The sequence below is a fragment of the Crocuta crocuta genome, unplaced genomic scaffold (assembly GCF_008692635.1).
Source record: "Crocuta crocuta isolate KB4526 unplaced genomic scaffold, BGI_CrCroc_1.0 scaffold29, whole genome shotgun sequence".
Classification (NCBI taxonomy): domain Eukaryota; kingdom Metazoa; phylum Chordata; class Mammalia; order Carnivora; family Hyaenidae; genus Crocuta; species Crocuta crocuta.
Window position 1 is genome coordinate 2,990,711 of NW_027533280.1, and position 17,591 is coordinate 3,008,301.

General features: G+C 56.7%; 1 protein-coding gene across 1 annotated transcript in view; it reads left to right on the forward strand.

Moving 5' to 3' along the window:
- Positions 1–6: 6 nt before the first annotated feature.
- The window catches only part of ABCB9 (ATP binding cassette subfamily B member 9), a 28,468-nt gene continuing 10,883 nt past the window's right edge, over positions 7–17,591 (forward strand). The window contains exons 1-6 of the mRNA XM_077747950.1: positions 7–101; positions 6,118–6,802; positions 12,312–12,426; positions 12,903–13,033; positions 13,856–14,061; positions 16,282–16,479. Coding sequence (XP_077604076.1) covers positions 6,202–6,802; positions 12,312–12,426; positions 12,903–13,033; positions 13,856–14,061; positions 16,282–16,479 — 1,251 coding nt within the window. The 5' untranslated portion in view covers positions 7–101; positions 6,118–6,201. The remainder of the gene's footprint in view (positions 102–6,117; positions 6,803–12,311; positions 12,427–12,902; positions 13,034–13,855; positions 14,062–16,281; positions 16,480–17,591) is intronic.

Genomic DNA, 17,591 nt, shown 5'->3' on the forward strand with positions numbered 1-17,591 from the left:
GGAGCGAGCGCCGGGCGCAGTCTCCAATGAGCTGCGCGGAACCTGCGCCCCCAAAGACCCGAGCCCTCTGCGCCCCCTCCCCACGGCTCACCTGGTGTCAGGTAAGGTAACAGGTGAGAGCGCGGCGCCCAGGACCCCCAAACAGGTCCTTTCCAGGCCGGGGTGCCAAGCCCAGCACAGGCTGGAGGGGCCTGGGTCCCCTTGCCCCAGAGGTAGAGTAGGCATCACCGTTGAAGGTGGCAGCCTTCTGGGAGCCTTTCCGGCCCCTGCCGCTGTCCCCAGGCGCCCGCAGACGCTGGTCCCAGCCCCCCACCCTGCAGCAGCATCCTTTCCACGCCGCAGGGCGAATGTTGCTTTTTTTTTTTTTTTTCCTCTTTTTAACTCCTCTGGCGCTGCTGCCTCTTGGAAAATGATGGGGGTGCCTTTTGGTGAGGATCCTGGGATGGCTGTTCTCCCTCCAGGATCCGACTGGCGCGCGAATTCCCAGGACTCCCCACGTTCTACAGCGGCGCCTGCCCACGGATCCTGGGCACCGCTGGCTGTAGCAGAAGCCTGGGGGGCCCGACCTAGGCCTGCTGAGCTTGGCAAACCTTTCCCCTCAGTATCCCCCGCTGGCCCGTGGGCTGCCACTCCAGCTGCGGCCTGGCAGCTAGGCCTATGGGTTCCTCGGGGCTCCTCCCTTGTTTGTGGGTCTATGTTAAAACAGGGTGCCTCCTCCCCAGACCTGATGTTATTTTAAGAGAGCTTTAAGCTGGTCTGACAGGGTTCACTGTCCTCTACCCCACCCCCTGGAGATAGACTGGCCTCCGTCCCCCTCTGAAGAGAGGCAGGTGACAGGTGACAAGTGGAAGGCCCACAGTAGCTCCCCAGTTTGCCTCGCCGGGGCCGGGAGTTACCTGGGACAACTTTCCCAAGTCTCTGCGAGAGGGCCAGTCCCAGCGAGAGGCGTGGCGGGTTCAGCAGGGCTGGATCCAGGATGGAACACAGTGGACCCGGCCCGGTCCTGGCTCTGCATCCAGAAACCCCACGATGACACCGCCCTCCGTTAGCCAGTGTTTGCTGAGCAGTGAATGGGCCTTTCCACCACTGGGCGATGACAGCTTTGGGGTGAAAAGTTCACCAAGTTAGGAGTGGACCAAGCTGCCCAGACTACCCAGGCCCTTCGGGACCCTTTTGTCGTGGTCCCTGAGTCCCTGAGTAGGCTGGGCACATCCCACCCAGAGAGTCAAGGGTTGAGTTTCAGTCCTGCCTTTGCCTATTCTCTGCATGCCACTTAACTTCCCCAGGCCTCCATTTCCCCATCTGTATAGTGGGCATGATTACACGAGGACCTCCTAGGATAGTCGTGAGGCTGAGCTGAAACGGGAGGTGCCAGGCACTTAGCCCATTGTTTGGCCGCTAGTAGCACTCCATACATGGTGGCTGTGGTGATTGTAATTATAATCCTTGCTTACGACCTCCTGGGTGTTGCAGAGTTTCCTTTTGTGCAGCTGACCGTTGGAAATGCCCCAACCACCATTTCTACTGAAGCAAAAATCCTTTGGCCGGACCCCCTGTGGGCACGGGGTCACGTGCTAAGCCTGTGCCAAGCCTGTGCCACTCCTTAGCACGTGGGGGCAAGGCAGGTTGCCCCTGTCCTCCTAGGCCGCGTCACCGCCTGGGCAGTGCCTGCTCCGGCCACCACCTTGTCCTTGTCCCTCGGGCCACACTCATCACCCATGTGCCCAGAGTTTGCCCTCCAGCTCCACCTGGCTGAGCTCAGCTGTGTCCTCCGGATCGGGCAGCTGGAGAGCACGGGTGTGCCTCCGAGCAGCCCCATGGTCCCCTTCTTCCTCCTCACAGGCTTGGCTGGTGGTCTCGTCCCCTTCACCCTCCTGCTCAGTAACTTTAAAAACAACAGAGTAGCCTGTCCCCACCGAGGGCTGTAACCCGATCTGAGTCAGATTCTGCTCCATCAGAGCCCGGATACAAGGACTCAGCACTTGGGAGTTTGGGACCATGGTGCTATAGCTGCTCTGTCCCCAGGTCCCTGGGTGGCCCTAGACAGGCCTCACCCCTTATTCTCTGTGCCTCAGTTTCCCTGCCTATATCATGTGCTTCAGGTAGACCGTGATGCTGGAGTGTAACGCTTTGCTCTTTCTGGTGAAGATAAACAGCTGGGGACCCCATGTGGATGGCTGTCAAATGGGGTTGCCATCAGCCCAAGCGGAGGGGTGTTGGGAAAGAACTCCCCCAAGTGACTGGGAGCAGGCGCAGGAAGAGCCGGCCACGTCCCTCAGCAGGTTTCTGGCAGACATGCCTCCTGTCCCACTAAGCCGCTGTCTGACCCCCAGCTCCTTTCCAGGGCCAAGGAACTCCTTGTGCCCACCAAGAGGTGAGCAACAGCCAAGGTGGCTGGCAAGGCCCGGGCGGACGGCAGAGGCTTGGCCAGGAGGCCTGGCGCGGCGCCGGGCCAGCAGCGTCCCTCCCCGGGCTCCGGCTCACGCTCGCCCACTCGCTGGCTCCCTGAGGCCTCTGCATTGCAGCAGAGAAGAGCCTTTGCTGGCAGCCCAGCTGGGACTGGGGTGGGGCAAGGGACTGGGCAGGGGGTGTCTGTCCCCACCATCCCTAGCTGTGCCCCCTCCCGTGCCCCTGGCCCCCTCCAGCCCTGACTTCCTCAGGGAGCACAGCTGCTGGCCAGGCAGCCTTCTCTGGGACTGACTTGAATCGGCTTGGAAGTGCTGGGCTCCAGGCAGGGGCCCCGGCTCAGGGCCTGTCACGCCCCCCGGGTCCGATCTGCTTCTCACACCCCTCCTGAGCCTCATCGGGAGTCTCGCCTACCCCTGCAGAGGCTCTTTTGAAGCATGAACGCTTTGGAGTTGAGAGTACAGATTTTGGAACTCCACGACCTGGGTTCACCTTCCAGCTCAGCCACTCACTAGCTGTGTGATCTGGGACAGCTCACTTAACCTCTCTGTGCCTCAATTTTCTTGACTATAAAATAGGGATAAAAATAGAACCTACCTCACAGGATTCTTGTGAAGATTAATGCACTTGAATCACTTAGAACAGTGCCAGACACACACTTACATCAATCAGCATTAGCTATTGGTACCCTTGTCACCGTCCTCATCATGAATGCCATCCACTCTGCCTCTTGGCTGAGCCCCCTCTTGTGCAGACTCTATTTTCTTTAGAAAAACACTCCCCGTTAGCACTTGTTATATTGACAAGTGTTTTAGCTTAACGGTTTAGAGCCCAGATTCTAGAGCCAGATAGCTCTGGGTCCAAATCCCAGCTCTGCTACTCTCCTGCTGTGTGATCTTGCGCAAGTTCTTAACTTCTCTGGGCCTCAATTTCTCCGTCTGATAAAAGGAGATGATGATAGTGCAAATCTCACAAGTTGTTGTGAGGATTAAATAAGCAAACACATACGAAGTGCATGACCTATAGGAAAGGCTGGGCCTGGGGTGCCTGGCTGGCTCAGTCAGGAGAGCGTGTGACTCTTGATCTCAGGGTCATGAGTTCAAACCCCACTTTGGGCATGGAGCCTACTTAAAAAGTAAAATAAAATAAAATGCTATTAAAAAATAAAAATAAAACAATATATAATGCCAGGCCCACAGTAAGGGCTGTGTTATATAACTCTTCGCTTGTACTTAAAAAAAGTTTTTTTTAAGTTTGAGAGAGAGAGAGACAGAGAATGAGTAGGGGGAGAGAGAGAATCCCAAGCAGGCTCTGCGCTATCAGCACAGAGCTTAAAGGGGACTCAGACTCTCGAACCGTGAGATCATGACCAAGCTGAAACCAAGAGTCGATGCTTAACTGCCTGAGCCCCCAGGTGCCCCACGTTTGCTTGCACGTATTGAGCGTATGCTGGGCACCAGGCGTGCAGTACAGAGGCTCGGAGCTGGGACACACTGGCTCGAGTCCTGGCTTGGGCCTTTGTTGCAGAGTGATGTGGGGCACCTGCTGTTGCCTCTCTGTGCCTCAGTTTCTCCAGCTATAAATGGGAATGTGGAAGCAGCTGCCTCATGGGGTTGTGTGGGGTTTCTGTCACTCCAGAACACGAGCCAACAGACTTGGGGCACCAGAGCCACTGGGGAGAACGTCTCTCAAGCCGGCCCCCTGCCCGGTCACGACTCACTCACAGTGACTGCTCCTGGGGCTCCATGCCTCTCTGTTTCGCTCTGGAGTTTTCTCCCCAAAACTTGGTCCACTTTGCAGATGGGATGATAAAGTCCCCAGGATGAAAAGAGATGGACCCAAGTCAAGAGGTAGCACCATGAGGCACACCCCAGCCCAGTCCCGGTCCTGCCCTGGACAAGCCCCGCTTCCAAAGTCACCACTGGGCCCACATCCCGCAGTGTCCCTGCAGCTCCTGGTCTCCTGGCTCAGTCCTGAGGGCCCCAGTCTGGGGGGTGCTTTGGACGAAGCAGACATTAAACTCTAGAAAGCCAAAAGGGCCTAGGTCAGGAGGTGAAGGGCAATCTGGCTGGAGGAAAAGATTCTGGAAACTTCCAGGCAGATGTGAAAGTCCCTGGGTTGCTCTAGGACCTGTGGCCACCCCCTCTTGGTCTAAGAGAGTAAAGTTTTATTTGGGGAGATGAAAGGCCTGATTTAGAGAGGAGAGAACTAAACAAACGTTTATTAAGCACCCACTATATATAGTGGTAACGATCAGGTACAATTATTATGTGCCAGGCACGGTGGCCAGAACTGATGTTCATGCATTGAACCTCATGCTGTTTTTTTTTTTTTTTAAATATTTTTATTTATTTCTAGGAGAGAGAGAGACAGAGACAGCGTGAACAGGGGAGGGTCAGAGAGAGAGGGAGTCACAGACTGAAACAGGCTCCAGGCTCTGAGCTGGCAGTCAGCACAGAGCCCGACGCGGGGCTCGAACCCACGAACCGCGAGATCATGACCTAAGCGAAAGTCGGACGCTTAACCGACTGAGCCACCCAGGCGCCCCATCATGCTGTTTTAAAAATGAGGAAACCGGGGCGCCTGGGTGGCTGTCGGTTAGGCGTCCGACTCTTGATTTCGGCTCAGGTCGTGATCTCACGGTTTGTGAGTTTGAGCCCCGCGTTGAGCTCTGCACCAGCAGCAGAGTCTGCTTGGGATTCTTTCTCTCCTTCTCTCTCTGCTCCTTCCTGTCTCAAAATAAATAAGCATTAAAAAATAATAATAACAAAAAAGTAAAAATAAAAATGAGGAAGCAGGGGCGCCTGAGTGGCTCAGTCGGGTAAGCATCCAACTTTGGCTCAGGTCATGATCTCACCGTTTGTAAGTTCAAGCTCTGCGTCGGGCTCTGTGCTGACAGCTCGGAGCCTGGAGCTGCTTCAGATTCTGTGTCTCCCTCTCTCTGCCCTTCCCCCGCTCATGCTCTGTCTCTCTCTTTCAAAGATAAATAAATTTTTTTTTTTAATGAGGAAAGAGGTTCAGAGACATTAACAGTAGTGTAGTACTACTGGTATTAGTAAAACAGCCACCATTAATGCACATTTCACTGATCTCACTTTCATCTGCAGAGTCCTCCAGCCCCGCCTCCCCTCGCCTCTCAGGCCACGTGGGGCGTCCTTGCCTGCCTCAAGCACATCGGCACCCGCCTGCCTCAGGGCTGTGGCACTGACTGTTCCACCAGAGAATGCTTTTCCCCCAGATACCCGCATGGTGGACTTCCTCACCTCTTTTCAGTCTTGCTCAAGTGTTCCCTTCATCGGACGTCTTTCCTGGACCCCCCTATTTAAAATTGTCCCCATTCCCCCCCATCCCCTACACCCCATCCTTTCCCCACCCCCCGGCCCTATCTCTTAACATCCTATATCATTTACCTATTACAGAGACTGGTGTCTCTGACACAAGTGTATCGTCTCCACAGGGTCAGGGAGCTTTGTGTTTGTTCGCCTTTAAATCCCACCACAAAGAACAGAGTCTGGCCCACTCAGTAAACCTTGGTGTTCCATAAACATTCCTTAAGTGAATGGAGTCTCCACGACCCTCCTGGGAAATCAGAACGCTTGTCATTGCCCTCTTCCCAGATGAGGAAACCGAGGCGCAGAGATGTCAGGTGACTTGCCCAAAGTCACGCAGCCAGCAGGTGGTAAACCTGAACTTGCGCTGTTGCCCCTGCAGGTCTGGCCTCGCCCCCCGGACAATGGCCCTGCCCCCATGAGCTAGAGCCTGCTCCTCGGCACCAGCCCCTCGCCAGCCGGCAGGATGCAGCTGTGGAAGGCGGTGGCGGTGACCCTGGCCTTCATGAGCATGGACGTCGGCATGACCACGGCCATCTACATCCTCAGCCACCTGGACCGCAGCCTGCTGGAGGACATCCGCCACTTCAACATCTTCGACTCGGTGCTGGACCTCTGGGCGGCCTGCCTGTACCGCAGCTGCCTGCTGCTGGGAGCCACCATCGGCGTGGCCAAGAACCGCGCCCTGGGGCCGCGGCGGCTCCGGGCCTCCTGGACGGTCATCGCCCTCGTGTGCCTCTTCGCGGGCATCTACACCATGGTGAAACTCCTGCTCTTCTCCGAGGTGCGCAAGCCCGTCCGGGACCCGTGGTTCTGGGCCCTGTTCGTGTGGACTTACGTCTCGCTTGCCGCGTCCTTCCTGCTCTGGTGGCTGCTGTCCACGGTGCGGCCGGACGCCAAGGGCCTGGAGCCGGGCGCCGAGGCCGAGGCCGAGCGCTCTCCCGGGGAGGACCGGCCCCCGCGGGAGCAGGCGTCTGGGGCCACGCTGCAGAAGCTGCTGTCCTACACCAAGCCCGACGTGGCCTTCCTCGTGGCCGCCTCCTTCTTCCTCATCGTGGCAGCACTGGGTAAGTGGGGGCCCAGGGGGCCTGCGGTTACCCGCGACACTGAGGGGTTCCAGCCACCTCCTCTTTCCTCCTAAACGTTTAACATTTTACTCACGTGGTTCAAGCATCGAATTGATACAAAAAGGTAAATATGGAGACTTTCATTTCTAATTCTGCCTCTGACTACGCTGATCTCCCTACCTAGGGCTAACTACAGGAAAATGTTCTAGAAGCTTCCAGGTGGGTGGGAAACCACTTTTATTCGTTTCTTGTATATTCTTCCAGTGTTTTCTTATGGGGCTATAAGCAATAAAAGGACCGGTTACTCTTTTTTTTTTTTTATGTTTTTATTTATTTTTGAGAGAGAGAGAGAATAGAGACAAGCATGAGCAGGGGAGGGTCAGAGAGAGAGGGAGACACAGAATCTGAAACAGGCTCCAGGCTCTGAGCTGTCAGCACAGAACCTGACGTGGGGCTCAAACCCACGAACTGTGAAATCATGACCTGAGCCGAAGTTGGACGCCCAACCGACTGAGCCACCCAGGCGCCCCATGACCAGCTACTCTTAACCACCTCTTACACGCTAGTTTGCTGTCTCGTGTCTTGCTTTTCTCACTTAACGATATTTTTGGAAATTTCTGATCAGTACCTCATTCTTTTTTTTTTTTAAATGTTTTATTTATTTCTGAGAGAGAGAGAGAGACAGCGTGAGCAGGGGAGGGTCAGAGAGAGAGGGAGTCACAGATTGAAACAGGCTCCAGGCTCTGAGCTGGCAGTCAGCACAGAGCCCGACGCGGGGCTCGAACCCACGAACCGCGAGATCATGACCTAAGCGAAAGTCGGACGCTTAACCGACTAAGCCACCCAGGCGCCCCAGTACCTCATTCTTTTATTTGGCTGCATCATAATAGTCCGCCCTGTGGCCCCACCAGAGATGACGCTTAGTCTCCTGCGGCCGGACCCGTGAGTTGTTTTGAGTCTTTTCTCTTACAGTAAATAACCTTGTTCGTACACATCTCATATGAATAGGGGTGTGTTTGTAGGGTACATTTCCCGGAAGTGGGATAACGGGGTCAAAGCATTTTTTTTTTTTTGGGTAACGAAACAGAATGCACAAGAGAGCATCAGATATGTTGTCATGTTGTCTGTAGTAAGAATAAGTATCATTTGGGGAAACATTCATTTTAGTCTGGTGTGCCTATATGTAAGTGTGTCCTGATTTGTCGTGTAAAATGTGTTTGTTACTGTGGTTCTGGTCCAAACAGTTTGTTTAAGTTTATGTATTTATTTTGAGAGAGAGCGCGAAGGTGACATCTCGGGGTCAAAGTTCCGTGGGTTCCGGGGGTGACGAGGCCTGGGCACACGTTCCAGGCTTGCTCCTCACCTGGCTGTGGGCCTGTGGGCGAGTCAGCGGACCCTTCAGAACCTCACTTCTGTGAAGTGGGGATTGTCGGCTTTCTCTGTGTTTCATGATGTTGTAAAGCTTGAAGAAACCGAAGAAGGCCAAGTACAGAGCTCGGTACGATTTAGTGAGCACTCAGGACCGTTAGCCGTTAGGAGTTGTTACACGTTTAACAGGCAGCGTCTGGGAGTGGCCACAAAGCCAGAGTGTTCTCGAAGCGGACAGGCAGGCCCCACAGCTGACCCCTTTCCTCTCACGGTCCACCCTCTGCCCTCTCGGTACCAGCCCCTTGACTGCTGTGCAATGTTATGCAAGTCACTTAACCTCTCTGAGTCTCAGTCCCCTCATCTGTAAAATGGGCATGATGACAGCGCCCATCGCAACAGGGGCTGATGAGATGCAGGATGTTAGACACTGCAGGCGCCTCCTGGCACGTAGAAGGCTCCCAAGAAATTTTCGTGGCTGTGAGTATTGGGGTGACCCCTTTCCATTTAACCAGATAGTCTCTCCTGCTCATGTTCAAGGTCCGAATGTCCCCTCCTCAGAGAAGCCTTCTCCAATTCTACCGACCGTGGCCCTGTATCTCCACCTCCGTTGTGGCACTGGTGACATGAAAGTCACGCATCTGCTGTGACTTGGATGCGGGCCAGGTAGCCTCACCCCGGGTCCCCACCCCCAAGTCCTGGCACGGCAGCAGGCTTGCCGAACGAATGAACACATGACCGACCCTCGAGCCCGTGTGGGCAGCTGTCACCCATGACCTCGTTTCCCCCTCCCGCCGGGGCCCTGTTGCAGCTGCGTGTGCTTGGGGAATACAGACGTCCTAAAATACCGCCAGCCTGCGGGCTGTGTCAAGGTTAAGGGCTTAGACTTGAGATCAGGCCCCCGCCTGTCCTGCTAGCCTGAGGCAAGGATATTGAACCTGGCCAAGGCTGTTTCTTATCCCGAAAGTGGGGTTCCGTTGGGCTCATGGGAGTTGGGTGAGCCTGGGCAGGGTGTCTGCAAAAGTGAGCGCGTCACACAGGTTAGGGGCCGGGACGACCGACAATGATTCTCAATCAACAAGCGCCCATTCAGGGCCAGCTTTTCTGAAACCTTATAACCTGAAAGAAAAACTGCCCTTTGTGGGGAAAAAGGTTAATGTTAGTGTGGAGCATCTCCTGTTCAATTGGAATTCTTTAATATTTCATAGCAACCCAACTAGAAAACCTTGGGCAAGTGACTTAGCCTCTCTGAACCTTGGTTTCCTCATCTGTAAAATGGGAAGAATGATACCACCACACCTATAGGATTACCGGGGGGCATTTGAGACTTGAAAGAGATGAGGGAGCAGATATCCAGTGTAACAATGCTCCAGGCAGAGGGACCAGCCTGTGCAAAGGTCCTGAGGCAGGAAGGTGCCTGGAAAAGCAAAGAGACCAGGGTAACTGGAGCCGTGTATGGGGTTGGGGACCAGGGGCAGGAGGAAGGTAAAAGATGAAGCCGGGGCAGTAGCAGGTGCCTGATCACGTAGGGCACCACTGACCCCTGTAAGGACTTTGACTTTTACCCAGGATGAGAGGGAAGCCTGAAGGGTGATAAGGTCTGACTCGGATTTCATAGGACCCCACTGTGTGCAGAGGCTAGCAGGGACCAGGGTGAGCTGGGAAGACCAGGAGTTGACTGAGAAAGTCCAAGGGAGATTGGACCCGGGGCCGGGGGGGGAAGGGGGGGAGGGCAGTGAAAGCAATTGGATTCTAGAAATGCTGTTGACTCTTGAACAACACGAGGGTTGGTTGTATATCTTTTGACTCCCCAAGAGCTTCACTTACTAAGAGCCTCCTGTCGACCAGAAGCCTTACTGATAACACAAACAGATTAGCACCCATTTTGTCCGTTCAGTGTATTACAATAAAGTAGTGTAATCTTTTTTTAATATTTAATTTTGAGACAGAGAGAGAGAGAGAAAGAGACCGAGAGCATGAGTGGGAGATGGGCAGAGAGAGAGGAAGACACAGAATCCAAAGCAGCTCCAGGTTCCGAGCTGTCAGCACAGAGCCTGACGCGGGGCTCGAACTCACGAGCCGAGAGATCGTGACCTGAGCCGAAGTCGGACGCTCAACCAACTGGAGCCACCCAGGCTTCCCTAAAGTATTGTAATCCTGGGGCGCCTAGGTGGCTTAGTCGGTTGAGCGTCCGACTGGCTTGGGTCATGATCTCGCGGTTCGTGGGTTCGAGCCCTGCGTCGGGCTCTGTGCTGACTGCCAGCCTGGAGCCTATTTCAGAGTCTGTATCTCCCTCTCTCTCTGACCCTCCCCTGCTCACGCTGTCTCTCTCTCTCCTAGAAATAAATAAAAAATATTAAAAAAAAATAAAGTATTGTAATCTTACAATAAAGTGAGCTACAGAAAAGACAGCCTTATTAAGAAAATCGTAAGGAAAATACACTTACATCTTGTACTTTTATTTAGGGAAAAGATCTGCCTTTAAGTGGGCTTGCACAGGTCAGACCCGTGGTGTTCAAAGGTCAACTGTATTTTTAAAAAAATTTTTATTTATTTTTAGAGAGAGAAATAGAATGGGAGCAGGGGAGGGGCAGAGAGAGAGGGAGAGACAGAATCCGAAGCAGGCTCCATGCTGTCAGCGCAGAGCCTGGCATGGGGCTCGATCTCACAAATCGTGAGATCATGACCTGAGCTGAGATCAAGAGTCAGACACTCAACCGCCTGAGCCACCCAGGCGCCCCAAGCGTCACCTGTATTTTGAAGGTGAAGAGATAGGATTTGTCAGTGGATTGGAAGGTTTTGTGTGACTCCTGTGATTTGACCAGGGTTTACACACACGCTTAGCACAGCGCCTCGTACCCAGTAAGGGCTCAGTAAGTGTCCGTTGTGTCTTAATATTATCATTGGCATTTGCTAGAGTCAAGATGCTGCTGGAGCTCGCTCATCCCCTTTTCTTCCCTGTGGGTAAAGTGAGGCCGAACTTCAGTTTAGGTGGACTCCACAGTGGTGCCTGGAGGCCCCATCTATTGCATGACCGTGGGAACGGAGGCCTCTAGGCGGCCACCTTGTGGTCCCTGTGCTAAGACCAGCAGAGGGCAGCAGAACCCCACGGAAGGCCTCACAGTCCGGGCCGAGCCAGTCCTGCAGAGCTGCCCGGGGAAAGGCTGGCAAGACTTGTCCCGGATTCATTCGCTGTCCTTTACTGAGCACCTACTGTATGCCCAGGCCCATGCCAGGCTGTGCCCTTTGAAGGAGCTGCAGCGACAGAGAGAACACGGCCTGGTCTGAGCACCTTCGGTTCCGTGTCCGTCACTTCCACAAGACGAGAGTGGGCCTTCCAGTTTATCGGGAGGGAAGGGGTAGGAGAGAGCCCCCAGGTGGGAAGCCAGTTTGGGTTTGAGTCCTGCCCCTTCCTCTTAACTGCCCTGTGCCGTGTGACCTCAGGCAAATGACTCAGCATCTGAGTCTCCCGTTCACCTCTGTGAGATGGGGGTGAAGTCCCACTCGCCCCCTCTCCCCACCCTGCCCAGCGTCGTTCTGAAGATACAGTAGGGGAAGTGGGCACGCAGTAATATGGCAAACTGTGAAGTGCGCCACCAAGAGGCGCTGGGTGGCTGTTTCCACCCTTGTTGGAACTAAATATCCACATCTTCTGAGGTTGGGAGGTTCTGGATTTGGACTCCGGGCCCTCCGCCAGCGAGAAGAAGGAAGTGAATGTGGGCCGTGTGGCCCGGTGAGCGTCCATCTCATCTCTGGGCCCCCATGCTCCGTGTCATCTGTCTAGCAGGGGTGGTAGCAGGACCACCCGCAGGGTCTGTGCAGAGGAGGGAAGCAGCGGCCACGAGGCCCCTGCGCCGCGCGCTCAGCCCGGTGGCCGTGGTTAACATTCCTGACCCAGTCTGTGTAGCTGGAGTAACCTGTTTCCTGTGTTCTGTTCTCCGAAAAGATGGGGGCATTAGCAGTGCGGGCCCCTCCCCCGCCTCCCGCCACGGTGAGAAGCAGGAGTTTGCCGAGAGAGAGCACCCCCCCACCCATCGGCAGAGCGAGCCCAACAGGCGGTGCGGGGGCTTCCAGGGGCAAGGGAGGAAAGGGACGGGTCCCCCTGGCTGCAGATGCCCCCTGAGCCCCCCACGTCTCCTGGCAGGAGAGACCTTCCTCCCCTACTACACCGGCCGGGCCATCGACGGCATCGTCATCCAGAAGAGCATGGAGCAGTTCAGCACCGCGGTCATCGTCATGTGCCTGCTGGCTATCGGCAGGTAGCCTGCTCTCATCCCCGCGCCCCGCCCTCTAGGACTGCAGCAGGGGAGGGAGGTGAGGGGCCCAGCCTAAGAGGGGAGGCCCCTGGAGGGTCACCATGGTAACCAACAACCTGACTGGCTTAGAACCACCTCCCCTTGTCCCTAAAATGGGTTTTGGTCCCGAGGGTGCCCCTTTCGGCCTCCCTGGCTATTCTCCACGTGCCCATCTAGAAGGATGAGGGGTCTGACTGGCAAAGCCAGACACCTGTCGCCAGGGAACACAGTCCCCTTTGCCCTCACCGCGGGGACCCCAGGCGGGGAACAAGGGAGACTGCGCGGTGGCGGCAGCCCTGGCAAGGGGCTGGAGGCCGGGTCCCTCCCTGTTTCCCCCCTGCAGAGTGGCCCTGGCCTGCCAGCAGTGGGAGGGGGCGGCCGGGTTATGGTGGCTGTGCAAGGACGTCGTGCTATGTATAACATCTCTTATCTGCAATTAGCTCATTTGCCGCAGGTATTCGGGGAGGCATTTTTACACTCATATTTGCCAGACTGAACATTCGCCTTCGAAACCGTCTGTTCCGCTCGCTGGTGTCTCAGGAGATGAGCTTCTTTGACGAGAATCGCACAGGTTGGTCCTCCCGCGGCCTGGGGTGACCTGGCGGCCCAGGTCTGGCCTCCCACTGAGGGATTAAATGACGGGCTTTCCCTGCTCGGGACAGAAGCACCCCGGAGGCCCTGCCTGAGGCCGGGAAGCTGGCCTGCTGGCCGAGGTTTAGGTATGAGCTGTGGCCACTGCAGGGGGACCGTGGCCAGGCCACGCCCGCGGGAGCCAAGGCCTTGCTTTCCACTGCTCCCCGGGAGCCACCGCGGCCAGGGCCATCCACGCCTGTGGCCGGAGAGGCTCAGCTCCCAGGGGACGAGAGGGTTGGCGTGCAGGGCAGGACAGGGAAGGCAGTAGAATACTCAGCCTAGATCCCGGGCTCTGAGACAGAACGGCCTGGGCCCAGGCCCTGGTACTCGCCAGCTTAACCTCCCCGAGCCTCTGTTTTGCATCTCTAAAATGGGAACAATGGTAGGAGCTACCGTGGGGTTGTTGTGAAGCTCTGAGCCCAGCAAGTGCTCAAAGTTTCTCCTCCCCACCAGCCCAGATTATTATTTCTGTCCCCTCTGCCGGTGACAGGGAGGAGATTCGGGCTGGGTTCTGGCTCGTCAGGGACAAGCCGCGTGGCACTAAGTGACCTTCCCCCTTCTGAGCCTCAGCTGCCTCCTCTGTACCATGGGATGTGATGTCACAAGTTGCTCATGAGGAGGGCTGGGCTCAGAGCGGCCCTCGAGAGGTGTCTGCTCTTCTTCTTCCCCCCTCCCCCGAAGGTGGGGGCGGCCTGAGCTCCCCGGCATCTGTCTTGAAGCCCCACCCCCCCNGCGGGGGCAGAGCCTGCCTGTGTTCCAGGGGACCTCATCTCCCGCCTCACCTCGGACACCACCATGGTCAGCGACCTGGTCTCCCAGAATATCAACATCTTCCTGCGGAACACGGTCAAGGTCACAGGCGTGGTGGTCTTCATGTTCAGCCTCTCGTGGCAGCTGTCCTTGGTCACCTTCATGGGCTTCCCCATCATCATGATGGTGTCCGACATCTACGGCAAGTACTACAAGGTAGGCGTCGCCTGGTTCCCGCCCGGGTCTGTGAGCCGCTGCTGAGTGAGGGAGGCCCTGGGGAGGGGCTCGGGGGCCCCACGGGGTGGGGCTGGGGGTGCTGGCAAAGGACTCAAGCTGAGCTTGTGAGCTCTGTACATTCATTCACTTACGTTCAGTCATTCAAGGAGTACAGGCACCGGGATGCACCTGTGGGACTGAAAAGCTTCTGCCCAGAAGGGTTTATTCTAGTGGAAGAGGCAACAACAGAAACAATAATAATAGCGACAATGTGTAATGTGGTGCAAGGTGGTGAGTGCTAAGGAGGAAAATGAGAGAGAGAGAGAGATGGGGAACACTGCAGGTGGCTGCCATTTTAAATCAGTCTTTCTGGGGCGCCTGGATGGCTCAGTCAGCTTAGCGTCTGATTTGGGTTCAGGTCATGATCTCACGGTTCACGAGTTCAAACCCCCTGTCATGCTCTGTGCCGACAGCTCGGAGCCTGGAGCCTGCTTCTGATCCTGTGTCTCCCTCTCTCTCTGCCCCTCCGCAACTTGTTTTGTCTCTCTCTCTCAAAAATAAACATTAAAAAAATTTTTTTAATTCGTTTTTCTAAGGAGGTGACATTTGAGGAAAGAGGGGGACATCTCGGGAAAGCACGTTCAGAGCCAGGGCAAAGGCGTTGGGGTGGGACCTGCTCCGGATGTCTGAGGAGCCTCAGGGAGGCCGGTGATGCCAGAGCATGAGCGAGGGAGGCGACGAGGGTCAGGCTGTGGGCCTTTGCGAGAACTCTGGCTTACACTCTGAGCGCAGTGATTGCTGCTTTCTGTGGAGGGCACATTCGGGTGGGGGAGGCTGGGGCCGGTGAGGGCGGCCCTCNCCTGCTCCCCACCCTGCTGGGTGCCTCAGAGCCTGAAGGGACTGAGGCCGGGTTTAGACAGGTGCAGGCGGCTCCTTCCCCAGGGGCCCAGGCCCGAGTGGCAGGCTTCGACACGTGATCGGCTCAGCGTCCCAGGCTCAGCTAGAACCTTCGGTGCCCGTGACCTGAGGCCAGCCCCGAAATACATCCACTCCCCACAACCATCGCGGGGCCTTCTGGCAGAGTCTACCGCCCAGGAGAGCCCGCTCCCCCGTGGTTCCGGGTCACGAGCCTCTGTTTTCCTCTCCGAGCAGAAAGAATAAATACATGAGTTGGGATTAGAGCCATTTCCCTTCCTCCGCTCCCCGCCCCACCCTTCCTGCCTTCCCGCCAGCCCCCGGGACAGGCCAGGAAGCCCCGGAGCCCCCTCCCAATCTGCGCCTGCGCGCCCTGGGGCCCCGCCGGCAACTTCCGCTGGGTGGGGCCTCAAGCACAATGTGGGTCGTCTTCTCGTACCTGAGAGCGTTGACTCCAGCTAGCCGGTCATCAGCACGAGCTTCGCGTACCCTGCCCGCGGCCAGACATGACTCAGGGGCTCCACCCGAGATGCCGGAACACACCGCGTGCTCCCCGTGGCCTCATGGGACATGCCCATGCGTGATCCCAGCCCAGCCTCTCCGCGGCCTTCCTCGATGGGTTGACAACATGAGCACGTTACCTGCTGCAGGGCCTGCACAGCTCTGCCCAGGGGTGTGCAGAACTCTGGCGGGCAGCAGGCTGGGAGTCCCGCACATGGGGCCACCTCTCAGCCATCTGTACCCGGCCATACACACAACGCAGGCAGATTTCACAGCCATCTGCCACCATCTAGAACTTAGCTTGGAGTTCTGGAATCTCTGTGCCAACCTTCAGGCTCTGCCATAATTTAATGTATGTTGATAACGTAAATGGCACCCCCTTAATATTTGGCGTTTCTTGGATAGCATACGACCTGAACAACCATCCAGGGCATCCCTGTCTTATACGAGCCCCGGATTAGGTGTCGAGGCTCCTTTTATGAGAGGATTACCAAAAACTGTGTGGTGCTGAATAACTTCCTTTACGTACTGGAGATGACTTAATCATCAGCTCCCCATCCCTCAGGAGCTGGCACCTCAGGACCCCACCCCAAGAAGCCAGCCAGAGTCTCTTCTCTGAGTCTGTCAAATCAAGCTAGAAGGAGATGGGGGAGAATGGGGGAGAATCCTTTCGTCCCTGGAACTCCCTGCATAGACCTGGCGCCAACTGAGTGTAGGAGAAAGCCAGAGAGGCGTAGGGGCTGTTAGATGGTGAGACTGTCTGTTTGGGGGTCTCCTCCTCCTTGTCCCCGCCCCTGCCCGTAGAGACTCTCCAAAGAAGTCCAGAACGCCCTGGCAAGGGCCAGCAGCACGGCCGAGGAGACCATTAGCGCCATGAAGACGGTGCGGAGCTTTGCCAACGAGGAGGAGGAGGCGGAGGTGTACTCCCGGAAGCTGCAGCAGGTGTACAAGTTGAACCGGAAGGAGGCGGCAGCCTACACGTACTACGTCTGGGGCAGCGGGGTACGGACGGCAGGCCTGACTTGGGGGGGGCGGGGAGATGGGGAGATCCCCCCATCAGAACCTGGGCCCGGGGCCCTGCATCTCAGTGTCCGGTGGGTTGCACTTGACTTTATTGTGTCCCTCCTTTCTTTCTGCCGGTCCGTGGGGGAGATCTTTCTGGAAAAGAATACAGCCTCCCAGTGACTGTCCTCACAGGCCATCTCCTCATTCCCTGTCACCTGGGCACGGGCTTGCATGGGGGAAACATCCTCGTCCAGGAAGGGAGTCACCCCAAGGCTAGCGGGACCCAACCCAGGCTGTTGTCCGGCAGGCCCTGGGTCACATCCCCCCCCCCAACACACACACACGCACACTGAGTGTCTAGCTCACTCCCTGGGGATGAATCACAGCCCCTCCCTGGAAAACGGGGAGCCTTGGAGCCTGTTGCTGTCCATTGGCCATCTGGGAGGGTGGTGGCCACATGGGGGGGGAGGGATAAGGAGGGTTTGGGGTTTATGGGGAGAAGGAGTGTGATCCCAGGGCACACCACCCCTCAGGAGTACCCAGCCAGAGAGGAGAAGGGGCCCAGAAATCCAGCTCAGCTAAGCCATCGGCCTGCCTGCAGGAGTGCCTTTAGTACCCTGCGCAAAGGTGCCCACCTAGCCCTGACCCGGCTTGGGGTGGGGAGAGGCAGACAGCAACCCTGAGTGGCCTGTCATGGGCATTCGGTTCCGCTCCTCCCCCCCCACCCCCCGCCAGGCACTGGAGGTGGAGGGAGGCCCAGGACACAGCCCCTCCTTCTGGGAACCCGGTGGGGTGAGAAACACACCCCACCGTCCCGCTGTGCCCAGCTTGCTGTGTGCCCTTAGCCGGTGGACTGAACCTCCCTGAGCTGGCCTCTTGCCCGTGAGGAGTAGGACTAAGCTCCCCCATGGCCTGGCTGCGGCGCTGGGGGCCGCGTGTGTGTGCCAGGGCCTCACAAAGGAGGCCTTGTTCTCCGCCAGGCCCACGGCTCCCTCTGGCTGGGGGCCTTTGCAGGGAAGACATCCAGGGCCCGGGAGCGGGCGGGCATGTGTGACAGCCGGGCACCAGCGTGGGGGAGGACATCCCTGTCTGGCCAGAGGCTCAGTGTG